Below are 14,515 nucleotides of genomic sequence, written 5' to 3' on the forward strand. Positions count from 1 at the left end.
ATGATTTAATTCCGCAAGTTGCCACTCAATGATTTGAATAAAGATGTCCACACGATAATGATGGAGGTGTGTTATTATAGGAGCTCTCCGATGTGATCTCCACTAAGCAACATATGCACCATCCATGTTTGGAACCAAGATATCATGTTTGCCACAAAAGGAAGATACTTGATCAAGCAAGGCTTCAAATGCATTCTCTCTCATGTGTTGTAGTTGGTTCTTGCAAACTTTGTCTAACGTCATTGCATTCCCAATATCTTGGTCTTTCCTTTGTAATGCTTGTGACAAATCATTTGTGGCTCCCAATATAGATCTCATGAAAAATAGGTGAAATACAAACTCAAAAGATTGTATTACTCCCAATGACCTATTTGTTTCACCTAGATTACCAGTGGAGCCATCCTCAATAATCAATTTGAGCACTTTCACAGTAGATTTAAACATGGAGATGATACTAAGTAATGTACCATAATGTGAGTTCCAACGTGTATCACCGAGACGCTTGAGACAAGTTTCTTGATTTAAGCCTCGCCCTGTTGGAAAAGTATCTTTTTCAAGAGATTCTGTAATATCCTTTTGTAGTTGATCTCTAAGCATGTCACAACGCTGACACGATGCTCTAACAATATTAACCAAGCTATTGCAAGATGTGAAGAAAGTGGCAATATCAGCATTTCCCTTTGCCCCGGCCATAAGAGCTAATTGAAGTTGATGTGCAAAACAGTGAATATAATAGGCATAAGAATTTTCTCTCAAAATCTGTGTTTTAAGACCATTGAACTCACCTTCAAGTTACTAGCTCCATCACATCCTTGTCCTCTTAGTATGGAAATGCTCAATTCCTCTCTTGCAAAAATGTGTCAATAGCCTCCTTGAGTGAATTTGATGCAGTATCGCTAACATGTTGAATGCCCCCAAACCTCTAAATTACATCCCCACTTTTGTCTACATAACGAAACACCACCGCCATCTGTTCTTTTATTGACACATCACATGATTCATCAACTAATAAAGAGAATAATATAACATCCATATCCTTGATGATTTTCTTAATAGTTTCAGTGGCACAAGCATTCACAAGATATTTTTGAATTGTTGGAGCTATTAACTTGAGATTCTCAGGAGTATTTTCTAACACAACCGAGTTAACTTTCTCATCATGATCAGCAAGAAATTATAAGAGCTCTAAATAATTCCCCTTGTTGCTTGAAGTGTCACTCTCATCATGCCCATGAAAAGGAAGACCTTGCCTCAATAAAAATCTCACACAATCAAGAGAAGCTATCAAACAAATATGATAATCAATACGAGCTTGCTCTGATTGCTTTATCAAAACTATTCGGATGTGTTGCTTTTGATTTATAAGATCCACACAATATTGTCTAGATTGATTATGAACACTTCCAATAGGTCCAACATGTTGCCTAATTTTATCTTTCTTCTTCCAATTCCTAAAACCTATCTCAGTGAAGGCGTTGCTACACCCTTGGCCAATTCTGAAATTGGATTTGAAGAGATAACAATAAAGGCAAAATGCAGCATCTTTACTAATACTGTACTCCAACCAGTCAAACTCATCAAACCACTTGACATTATCATACGCTGAAAGATCAGTTTGTGGAAATGTGTGATCCTTGGGCTGACATGGACCCTTTTGTAGATATGCTCTTCGAACTTCATCTCTAATGTTAGGATCATAATCCAACATTTGAGGTCGAAGTTCAGGATCCTCAATAAGATTAGCCAAGATATCTTGCAACTCACTTTCTTTCGAATTATCCACATCTCTCGAAATCAAACTACCCACATTATCCGAACTAGAAGTTGTTGATGCAAATCTTCTCTTAAAGTATCATTCCAAAATTGTATTGGTAGAAATAACCAATCAAGGATCAACAATATAAAAAAGACATAATTTATGCAAACTAACCAAAATAAAATCCAACAACTAATCAAATTTACCAATTATAATCTAACATAAAACACTAATTTATTCTAACTAACTAACCAAAATCAGAATCCCTAATTTATTCAAACTAACCAAGAGATATAATCTAACATAAAAGTAAAGCCCTAATTTATTCTAACTAACTAACCAAAACCAAAACCCCTAATTTGAAACTAACCAAAATATAATCTAACATACAAATAAAACACTAATTTATTCAAACTAACTAACCAAAACCAAAACCCCTAATTTATTCAAACTAACATAAGAGTATAGCCCTAATTTATTTAAACTAACAAACTAAAATAAGATCTCAACAACAAACAACAACATCAACAACTAATCAAGAAAAACACAAACATATAAGAATATTTACTAATTAATTAAAGCATAACAAAATATGATAACATACTTTCAAATTTGAGGGACAAATCCAGCTTTAAAATCAAATTGAATTTGGAAGTCACTTATTTAATTTTCTGATGCCCGCATCAGCTGCCGGATTTGTGAGGGTGGAGGGGAAGCCACTGTTGAATTGGAGGTTGGTTTTTTTAGTTGGGGTTGGGATTTAGGGTTGAGAACTTGAGATTGAGAAGTTGAAATAAGTTGAAACTGATTTGGGGAGGGGGGAAGTATCGGGCAACACAGCAGCAGCTGTGTTAATTTTTTATTTTTATTTCTAAACCTGTGCCAAAATGATGTCGTTTTGGCCAAGTGTTATTAAAAATAAAAAAAAACAAAACAAAAAAACGTGAGTGCAACGACGTCGTTTTGACATCCAGCGTGCAAAAAAAACACTTAAATAAAACGACGTCGTTTTGACGTCGAGTGAACAAAAAAAAAAAGGACGCTGCGCAAATCTCTCCCAGCTGCACAGAAGTTGCCCCGTTGGGGCATTTCGTCGAACACCCTGCGAGGGTCAACTTGGGCTGCTCTAATGGAGGATTTTCAGAGGTTGCAGGGGTCAATTGATCACCCTTGCTCTTCTATGGATCCACCTATGCCTACAAGGGTATCCCTCAAAATAAGTTTATTTGAAGGATCCCTCAACTGAAGCTATATATATATATTAGCAAGACTCCTTTTTTATAAATAGTATTTAAAGGGATGCTATCATTGGGCTCACTCCAAGATATGATTCAATGAAAACTATTTAGTTTTTAGAAACTCGTTTAAGAATCATTCATGTAAAAAATAAAAAAAACTTCGAAATCAGAAATTGTTTGACCATTTGATTATTATAATGACCATTTTATTGTTTATTACAAAAATTTGTAACTTAACAGTTAAATCATTATTTCTGATCTCGTTAATTTTTTGTAAGGGTGATTTTTGAATGTGATCCTAAAAATTGAGTGCTTCAAATTATTGAATTGCATTCATAGTTGGGCCCACATGCCAACATTTTTTGTGAATAGTAAGAAGGTATCTTCTTGATGATAAAATTTCTCATATAGAAAATTTGAAAACATAAGGTATCATCTTAGTTATGTTTTATGTACATAGAGGCATATATATAATATCCACAGTATGTCTTAAGAACATACACTAAAATCATCTTATTACTTGAAAGTGTAGTGACATATCGTTTTTTTCTATCTTTGTATGACATGTTTTTTTGGTTAAAATATTGTTTTTATTATTAGGTAAGTCAGAGAATTTATTTTTTCTGCTACTTCTATGAATGGAATTCATTAACTACTATAGAATCTAGGTAGGATTTCCATTTACTTAAGATTTAGGCTCATGATTAGATCTCAAGTAGCCTAAGAACATACACTAAAATTGTTGCCCACTAAACCCTGAGTAACTACAAAAGATCATGCATGCTCATATGTACCAAAAATGATTAAAGAAAAATTCATATGAAATAAAAAGAAATTCAAATAGGTTGTATGATATGCTAGCATTGTGTATACTCGATGGAAGCCATGGATGTGGATAGGTATAATCTCATATATGAAAAGATCACAATAAGTTACAAATTAAAAGTGAATGGTTGACTATTAATACCATCGAAATCTTTTGTGACCGATAAATCATTGATGGTTGAAAGTGAGTCATTTATTACTAATTGAACTAAGAACTTTTTAAATTAAAATTCACACACTTAAATGGGTTTATTAGACCTCATCTCACCTAATGTATTAAATCGAAGTGGTTAAGTTTAGTAGTGAAATTACCTGTAGGATGAAAGGACCCGCTCCGAATTTTCTCAAAACCCGAGACGAACCCTTTGAAATTCCTGATATCACCCCGATGCCAGGCCCACTTACTAAAAACCGAGACTTCCTGCCGAAATTTCGGCAGAGTCTCCCCTATAAATTGGACATTTTCTAAAATTTCAACTTGCATAAAAACGCATTTAATATCCACAACTGGCAGCATGCACAATATAATTTCATGCAATTCACACAAATGGCCTTCGGCCTTCCAATAATTCTCCAACAACTACCAAACAATTCAAATACAAAATATGACTAATATTTAGTCTGCAGCTGCACCTAATAACCTCAGGCTGCCTACGTACCCTCCTTGAGGGATCAAGCCACACGTAGTTCTTCCCTAAAACTCAATTCCACACTTGGGCGATACCTTATTTCACTTCTCTGTATTTCACATATTCTCCCCATACGCCGGTACAACCAACGCCACGTATGGGGCCTGTCAACACGCCGGATAACCTACGCCACGTGCGACCATGCCATACTATCATAATATCTCCCCATACACTGGTACAACCAACGCCACGTATGGGGCCTGTCCCAACGCCGGATAACCTACGCCACGCGGGACCTCAATATCATATCACGAATCTCCCCATACGCCGGTACAACCAACGCCACGTATGGGGTCTGTCGACACGCCGGATAACCTACGCCACGTGCGACCTCAACACAATATCACATAGCTCCCTATACGCCGGTACAACCAACGTCACGTATGGGGCCTGTCTCAACGCCGGATAACCTACGCCACGTGAGACCTAATCATCATATTGCAAATCTCCCCATACGCCGGTACAACCAACGCCACATATGGGGTCTGTCCCAACGCCGGATAACCTACACCACGCGGGACCTAACTTTCACTTGGTGGTGCTTGTAGTGAATCCAAAATCCGAGGAGGTACCTAAAGTAGTGCATATAGCACTCCAAACTGACATTCTAGACTCTGTTGTACCCTTGTACAACCATATATAATTTATAGTTATATAAATAAATTCTAATATTGTGTAATCCTCCATAATGGTCTAGCACCCGATAATCCCCCTTTAAAAAGGTGAGATTACTCCGGAAGACTCACAGTCAACCAAGGGTCAAACTACTCTAACCCTGGTCAACCGGACCTGCAGAACCCACGACCTCCAATTTCCGATCCGGAAGTCCCTATGGGTTCTACCAGTTATAGGACACTTGTCCTGCAAGTTTGGTTCAGATCGGACGGTCGGATTGCTCACGATCGCACGATCTGACGGTTAATATAAAATATAAACGTAAAATTATTATTCGGAACATCCGGGGCTCCGATTCACGATCCGTGAATTCTTACACGATCCTATAAATACCTAGATTAACATATATTAAATTTGGGACCATCCGACGGTCCCAACCTATCGAACCCGGATAACACGCATTATGCGAATATCCGTTCGATAGTCAAAGGACGTCCGAATTGAGATCCGCGAAATCCTACGCACTCGTGACGACCTAAGGATCTCATCAGAACACATCGCTACTTTTTCTACAGTGCCCACGCGCCGCCGCACGCGCCGGCAGCGCTTGGGTGCCCAAAGCGATAACAGTTCGCTGGAAAATCTCAAAACCACGGCTTCAAACTCCTACCCTAGGTATAACACCCTATTTGGAGCCACTTTTGTTCTTGGACCTACCCCAAAAAGTGGCCGAAAATGGCCGATCACGGCGGCCGAAGTTCGGCCGATTTTCAATTCTAAAATCGAATTGCCTACGCTACGAATCGATCTAATCCTACCCAACAGGCAGCTAGAGCATGAAAAATAGGTGAGAAACCATACCTTGCTCGTCGGATTTGGTGGCCGGAGGAGGGAGATCGACGGCGGCGAAGATCGGACGACGCCGGCCGCTTCTCCTCCATTTTCCGGCGAAACCGCGGCGGCTGGAGGCGGGAGACGGCTGGGGCTGGAAGAGGACGACGCCCCGGTCATTTTGGTACCGGCCCCGTCCACAGCCGTGGCTGGTGGCCGGAGTTGCGAGAAGAGAGAGAGGGAGAGCTGACGGGAGAGAGGGAGAGGTCGCTGGAGAGAGAGAGAGAGAGAGAGAGAGAGAGAGAGAAATCTGAGTTTTTATAAAAAATCCCATTTCAAAATATTTACGATTGTGCCACTGGGCTTCTTTTGACCATATCTCTCTCGTTACAACTCCGATTCGAGCCCACTACGTGTCTATGAACTCGTCTCAGTACGACCTATCCAAAAATATAAGTCACGGTCCCAAACTCTCTTCGGTTAAAAATATGACTAAAATACCCTTAAATAATTAAATAATTAAATGAGGGTAAAATTTGGAGAAATTTGGGGTCGGGGTGTTACATAGGATGACTAAAAATGCTTAGAGGGGGGTGAATAGACCAATTTAAGATTATAATTAATAAATAAAAATAAACTTCGGTAGCAGAATTGATATGGCTTATCAATCCTGAAACGTGCTGAATATAAAATAAAGGAACACCCAGAGAATTATTTTACGTGGTAAAACCCCACCTCTGGGGAAAATCTACGAGACTCTTCAGTCCAACACAAATCCACTATAGAACAATGATTACAAGAAGTACTCACATACTTATCCTAGATACATTCTAGATAATGTTTACCGACTTCTTCGTAACTCAACTTCTGTCACGGGATGATCTTTGATACTCCTTATGTTGAATGCAATACTGGTCACAATTGCTTTAAGTTCGTTAGAGGAAAACTGCCACCACGATCTTGGTGCCCTCAACCATATGAGTCACTGACATGCATATGAATGCAATATGAATTATAAAAGTGTTTGATAAATTATCAAGTAAACATGGAACACTTGATGACTTCTCAAAAATATGCACAGCAACTTTTCCTTAAAAATTCAATATGCTCAAAAACAATTATGACGAAAGCTCACTGTTTGAAAAGTAAAGACACTCGTTACCTGATCCAATATGGTCTCTTAGTCAAGACGCCAAAATAGAAGACAAAATACTTTTCAATTATGAAAATTAGTTTTGATTCAATATGGACTCTAAGTGATGACACCAAACAGCCACTCTTTTGTGGAGAAACAATATCTCCTAAAACAAGTTAATTAGGAGATGAGCACCGTGACCTATAGGAAATGCTAATATTTTAACTTAAACCACAATGGCATTGAAAATAACTTTAACTAGAAATCCAATTGTGAATGCATGATTGTGTCATGATTTATCTGAAATCAAGTTTCTCATATCAATCAAGTCATGCTTCGAAAAACAGAGATTAAATGTATTGCACCAAAACTTCCAATAAACACTGTCACACACTAATTCCCAACCTATATTAGAGTCTAAAAAATACCAATACAATTTTCATACTAACAAATAGTGCGCTCTGCTGGTCCGTTTCACAACATGATAGGATTAGGAAAACAGAAAATTAAAATGATTTCAGAGAAAAATACAGAAGTGCATAATTGCATGCCGATGAAGATATTTAAGTTGTGTGTTAATTTTTTTTTTTCCCCACACATCCATAAAGAAAAAGTGAGATATAAAGCATTATCTTGTAGATAGGAAATGGGCATCCATAAAGAAATCCAATGATAGACAAGCTTTATGTATTTTATTATGCATCACACTTTAATAGGAATGGGCAGCTCCAAGTAGCCGTAGATGATCACCTGATCATGATTGTACTCTCTCTCTCTCTCTTTCTCTCTCTCTCGCCTTGTTAAAAGCACTGTTTATGTACAGCACCCACTACCTGTGATGTGACTGCCTTGCTATATTCTTGAATGGGGAAAAAAAAAAGTGTAAGATTTTGTCTCCAAAAGAAGAGTGTAAAAAAGTGTTCTTCTGTACTGCGAATTATTCAAATGAGATTCATATGGCTCATCTCAAAATTTGGTAACTGCGAAAAAAAGGAAAGATATTCTCTACAAAATTCGGTGACTTTGGCCACTACATAAATATCGAACTGAATGGGAAGCTACAAAAAGCTTTATATCATGTGCCTTTGTCTTTCCTCTTTCTTTTCTCTCCTGTCCCTTTCTTTTGCGGACTGAAATCTCCCTCTTTTTCTCTCTCCCCTCTCAGTTTTCCTTTTCCTTTTCTTCTTTTAATTATTCATACATCGTGATCAATGTTAGGTCATTATATAGCATTCATATTTCTAACAGCCAGAAAACAAAAAATCAACCTGCATTGTCCTGTTTGGGCAACATACCAAAGCAACGAGTGGACAGATGTGAGAATAGCAAGTGGAAAGAATTGTTAGTGTATATATTATTTGTCACGTTTTATACTATTAAGAAAGTACTGGAGATATTTACAGTATTGGCCATGATTATCAAAGCCAAACTATCATTATTGTTCATGATCTGGCTTTTGACTAATCATGCAAATTAATATTGCTGTAGCCAGTGGGTGTTTACCTCAGTAGTTGAGGTCTTTGTTTGCAAACACGATGGCATCAGTTCGAATTCCCTTGTGGGTGTCCCCCTCGCCTTAGAATAAACTGTCGAATTAAAATATATATATATATATATATATCTTGCTGTAACAGTACCAAGAACTACAAAGCAAAATGGGATCAAAATCTGATGCAGGAAAGTATGTGAAACCCTGCTGATCCACAGAGTTGATTTTTTTTTTTGATTTTGCCTTCTACCACCAAATAGGGTCGATAGATTCGGACGCCAACCTAAGAATAATTCTACACACACCCACACCATTTGATGGTACACCATGTTGAGCCTCAACAAGGTCCACACATGTCCCTTAATATCGAGTACCACAAAATGGCATAGCGGAATCTACGAAGGTACCTCAACTGTGACAATCGTGCGTGCTATTGGCCTGTTGGCCAATAATGTCCTTGGAGTTTCCTACTTTTAGGAGGAGAAAAATTTATGAGGATAACACTGTTTTGTTATTTTTAATTAATAATATATATTATGTCACATGTAAATGTTATCACACATGTATGTTCGTCCCCTAAGCCCACTCTCTGCCTAGCTAGAGGAAGCTAACTTAGTGCCGCAAGGGTTTAGGCACTAGAGGTGGTGGACAGTGACACCATGTTGTATACCATTTTATAAAATTTCTCTCCCAGGTAGAAACATCAGCTATATGTGCACAAGAAGTCATAATCGGACATGACAAGTTCATAGTAACTCGGATTAGCAAATCGTCAGTTGCATTGAATTCGTATCGACCTCCCGGGTTTTCCAGTATTCTTAGAATTTCCAAATTAAACTTTAAACGGAGCAGACTTGCAATATTCACACAGTACCTGATAAATTATACTTTTATATGGCTGATCGTATGACACTATGAAAAAGAAAGAAAAATAAGTACTTTTTCAGTTCCTTTGATTCTCAGATGTAGCCATAAGGGGAAGCATACCCTACGATTAGAGACTGGGCTTAGGTTAAGCACCAGCCATAAATTAAAATGGCATCTGAATGGAAGGCAATGACAGATACTATTGTCCCCTATTTGCGAGAGCAAAATCTCGAGATATATGTATGCTATGTTGCTCCTGCTAACTAGCTCTCATAAAAATACCAAATCCATAACTTGACACCCCTACCTGGTTTTGAACTAGTCTAATTGCACATTCCTTCTTGAATTCCTCTTTTTATGAAGACGAAATCTAAATTTTTTTTAATCTCTTTTCCAAAGGTGGGAGAATCAAATGTATTTTCCTTCTCAATGAACCTCCAACAGGTTTTGAAGAAAATTAAATAAATTTGTATGATATGATGAGATGCAAAATCTACACAAATTTTTCGGGGTCGCCTCATATTTCATGTCTGAATTTACCAAACATGATAAAACAATTAATTTCTCATTCTCAAACTTTTCCCATAAACCAGATGGCCCTACGAAGCTAACACAATGTGTGATATCCCACAATAAATCTTCTCATGGATTGTGGGATGACAGTAGGGTCTCCTATTTTACACACAAAACGAAGCTCACTTGGTGGATGAGTTTGCGGTTAAAATGGATAAATCTTGTGAATGGAATTGCTTGCCTTTTATCTGAGTGCTGCTCCCAACAGTTGAAAAGGGTGTAAACATTTTTATTGATGAATAAAATTTCACAACAATTCTGGAAATAAAAAATAAAAAGTCTTAGCCAACTTAATCGATAAGTCTTTTCAAGCTTTATCTTTCTTTGGTTGTTATGAGTTTGCAATCTTAGTTGGGATGATCTATGCTAGAATTTCTTCTATCTTGCATGATCGTTAATGGAGGTGCACTAGATTGTTTTAATTTTGATGTTAAATCACTCTATTATTGTATGACCCTTTGTGGTAGTGATTTTTTTGATTGAATTATGAATGCAATCCAAGAATTTCTTAAAACAAAAAAAAATAAATAAAAAAATCAACTCCTCTTTTAAATGTACATTTTACAAAATTAACAATATTAGTTTAAAATCTTCCGGCCCTTTTTCTCTTCTTTTTTTTTTATTATTAAAAAAAACCAAATAAAATCTTCCATTATTGGAAAGGTCAGATATTTTCTTTTCGAAAACATGGACAAAACAAAGGACAGCCCAAAAACAGGATGAACCATTATTCGCTTATGAATAGGTGAGATGTGTCATGAAATTCTTACAAAATTTTGGAATTTTCCACCAATTGGATTTTCCGTTTGCTGATATTTTGTCTAGTGCATATCCACTCAACGACCTTGCTGGTCTGAGTGGTTTTCAATAGCACTACGTCGATGGGATGCTTAACAAGTCATTGAAGCCGTATGAGGGGAGTTGTCCAAGCCTATCATACTTATACCAATAATGTTGCAATTATCTTTTAAGAACCAATAATTAATTATTATTATTGATCATGAATCTTGGTTGATCATGCTCTAATAATAACATCAGCATTAACGGCTTGTGCATGACATAGCATTTGACTATATTTGACAAAGAAAGAATTTTGGATAGAATTTATATTTTAGATTTCCTTTTTCTTTTTCTTTTTTTAATAAAAGGCGATAGTATTTTATTGATAAGAGAAGCATCAACAAATACAATGCCACTATATGATGCCAAATATGGATAAATCTTCTACAGTGATCAAACCAAACAACAAGTTGAATTGATCTGGAGAGAATCATGCACAACTCACAAAGTGATTACAATCCCTTATTCAGCAACCAAAAGCACGCCTACTCAAACATACAATACCAATCAGCCGGGCAACTGCAGAAACAGTAAATCCATATGGAAAATCGAAATCTAAAAAGAAATAAAGTCTCCAAAATAAAATAAAACACAACAAACTACTAAAGAGTTCCTAAAAATTATTAGACAAAAAACTAATAAGTTGTACTACCGCTCCACATCCTCCTAGGCAATCCAAAGAGAGCCATAACGCCATACCGGTTAAAGTTGAACCCCACGCAACCCGACATCTTCTTGTCATTACAACTCCAGACTCATGTCAAAGGTTGACAACTAAAGTCAAATCCTTGTGTACGTGAGCCAAAATACGGCGACTATCAAGACGATGATATCGTTTCGTAGCAACGGGTTTCCACACCACAAAACAAACTAACAAAGAAGAATAAGGGGGAAAGGGGGGAAAGAGAGGAGATGAGAGAGGATAGGAGGAGAGGAGAGGGGGAAGGGAGGAAAGTCGCCGACCCCCGCTAGGGTTTTTTTCTAGTCTTTTTTTTCCATAGGATTTTCTCAAAGAATTTCTAAATTGATATACATTGTTTTTCTTGTTTGGATTCATAAATCCCAACTTTATATTTCATCCAAATAGTTGTAATTAATTCCTAAAATTCTAAGAGAGTGAGAATTTTAAGAAGGGTAATGCTAGGCTTACCACATTTTTATACCACATTGTGTACCACCTCTCTAATAGAGGTAGAGCCTACTAATGGAGCCCACCTTTTATAGAGAGGTGGTATACAATGTGATATAAAAATATGGTAAGCCTAGCATTTTCCTTTTAAGAAAATATAATAATTATGTTCGCTGCAGCCACCACCACCACATTGCCTTGACCATCACAACCACCACTACCCCCACCATCATAGCCGCCTCCAACACCCTTGCCACCTCCACCATCCTCATCACTTCCACTACCACCAACACCATCACCTTACCATAGCCGTCACTGCAATCGTCCCCACCACCACAATCATTGTTATCACCACCTACCATCACCACCTCTACTACCGCAATCTTTCCGTGGTTACCACCCATTACTATATAGTCCACCCCCACCATCGTCACCACAACCATCCCCACCACCACCATTACCTCTACTACAATATTGGAAGGTGGTCGTAATTGCGGCAAGGTGGTTGTGATGGCAACAAGGTGTGGTTGTCTTTTATTTATTGAAACTTTCAATAATCTCTTAAAACTTTATAAATAACAACTATTTAGTTGGAAACTATATATAACCTCCATATTCCAAGTCTTTTTCCACATTAAATTTTTAACATAAAAATACCATTTTGCCCCTGTATTTAACAGAAAAAGTTGACAAAATTGACAGCAGGACCATTTGTTCTAACGAAAGTGCAGTTAAAGGACCACGGGAACCATTTTAAAAATTGAGGTACTCAAATACAAATCAGGTTTAAGTTCAGAGACTAATAAAACGATTAACCCTTTTTTAAATGAATCAAATTCTATTATATTATTTTGACTAACAATAATCATATGCAATTCCAACTTTTTGCCTTAGTGTTTCTTTTATTTTTTTTCTTCAATATCTTTCTTCCTTTTTCAGATCCAAGAAAATACAAACCAAAAATATTTATATATAATAAAAAATATAGGAATTATGCAAATTTTGGATGGGAAACCAGATCTGAAAGAGGAACAAACCAAACTATCCAGAAATGCAATCAGACTATTTTGGGAAACAAAAAGATGAATGAATTTTTTTTTTTTAAAGATATCAAAAGAAATCAAACCCAAAAAACCACAACACTCAATATTTAACAATAAAATCGAAAATAAAAAAAAAGAGATCCAAAGAAACAAGAACGGAGAAATCAGTTTAAAAAATCAGAAGATAGGAGAGATGAGAAAGTAGAGGAGAGAGAGCAGAGACGACGTTAAATGGTTAAGAGAGATAACGCGAAGAGGGAGACAATGCGAGGGAGACGACACCAAGGGAGACTTCACCTTCGACAAGAGGTAGCCTACAAAGAGAGGCTTCGAAACCCATGTCTCGACATGAGTTTTCATATCCAGCATATGAGTCGTTCAATGGTGAGAGTGTCATATATGGACTATAGATGTGGACCTTCATATTAGCCACATAATTCATCTGAATAGTAACTTCACTTAAGTTTAATGAAATGATCTTGTAGTTAATATAAAGGTCCACATGAAAAGTTCATATGTGACACCCTCACCATGGAATTTCGAATGCTAGTTTCATATCCTAAACAAAAATTTAAGTCCAAGCCAGTGTGTGATGCAATTAAGTCCACCAAACAACAGACTAGACCCATGTCCATTTTAATTGAAAAAGTCTCATCTAGTCCAACCCACCAAACAGGGCCTAAGAGCACTTCCAACAGAAGGCCCCAACCCGAGCAAAAGTTTGGCCCCCATTTGTGTTTTTAGTGCCCCATTCTTGCCAAGAGATGGGCTCCACCAGCCTGGGCAAGCCCAAAGGCAAGACTTGCCTAGGCAAGCTGACTTAATGATGATGTCAGCAGCTAATTTAAATAACAAAAAAATTTGAAAAAAAATACCATAATTTTCTTAATTTTCTTAATATTTTTTTAAATAAATACCTAACCATATTCTTAACTTCCCACACCAAAACTCTATACAAATTCATCCCCTCATATCTCATGTGAATAATGGTTGCCCTTAGGTTGCCATAATAATAGATGGAAAACCAACAAAAAAATTGATAGGGCATGCACTATTCATGTGAATAGTAATAGCTTTTGCCTCCCATTGCCTTTTGTCATGGCAAATGGGTGGAAATGCTCTAAGGGTGTAACAATATGATAATAAACTATAATTAACCCTATCTTAAAATATAACTCACATAACATAAAGGACTGACTTGGACTCAACTCTAATCTAATCCAAGTCGACCCACCAGAGGGAAATGTTGTCCTATCATATACACATATGCCATATATTATGATGTTCTATTTAGGCCACAGGACCAAAAGTTCCCGTTGCTAAGAAAAACAAAAGTTCAAATTAACATTATGACACGTCAGTCTTGCCACGAAATGTTTCCACGTATGTGTATTCATACCAAAAAAAAAAAAAAAAAAGCGGTAGGGACAGTGTGTGAAAGCCAATTGGTGCAAAGCCAAGGTTAAGAGAGCAACCGTTCTCTAT

General features: G+C 37.1%; 1 protein-coding gene across 1 annotated transcript; it reads right to left on the bottom strand.

Moving 5' to 3' along the window:
* Positions 103–693, bottom strand: LOC109950630. Its single transcript, XM_020570221.1, has one exon. It carries the CDS (start codon positions 691–693, stop codon positions 103–105), a length of 591 nt encoding a protein of 196 aa, XP_020425810.1.

This window comes from Prunus persica, chromosome G8 (assembly GCF_000346465.2).
Source record: "Prunus persica cultivar Lovell chromosome G8, Prunus_persica_NCBIv2, whole genome shotgun sequence".
Taxonomy (NCBI): Eukaryota; Viridiplantae; Streptophyta; class Magnoliopsida; order Rosales; family Rosaceae; genus Prunus; species Prunus persica.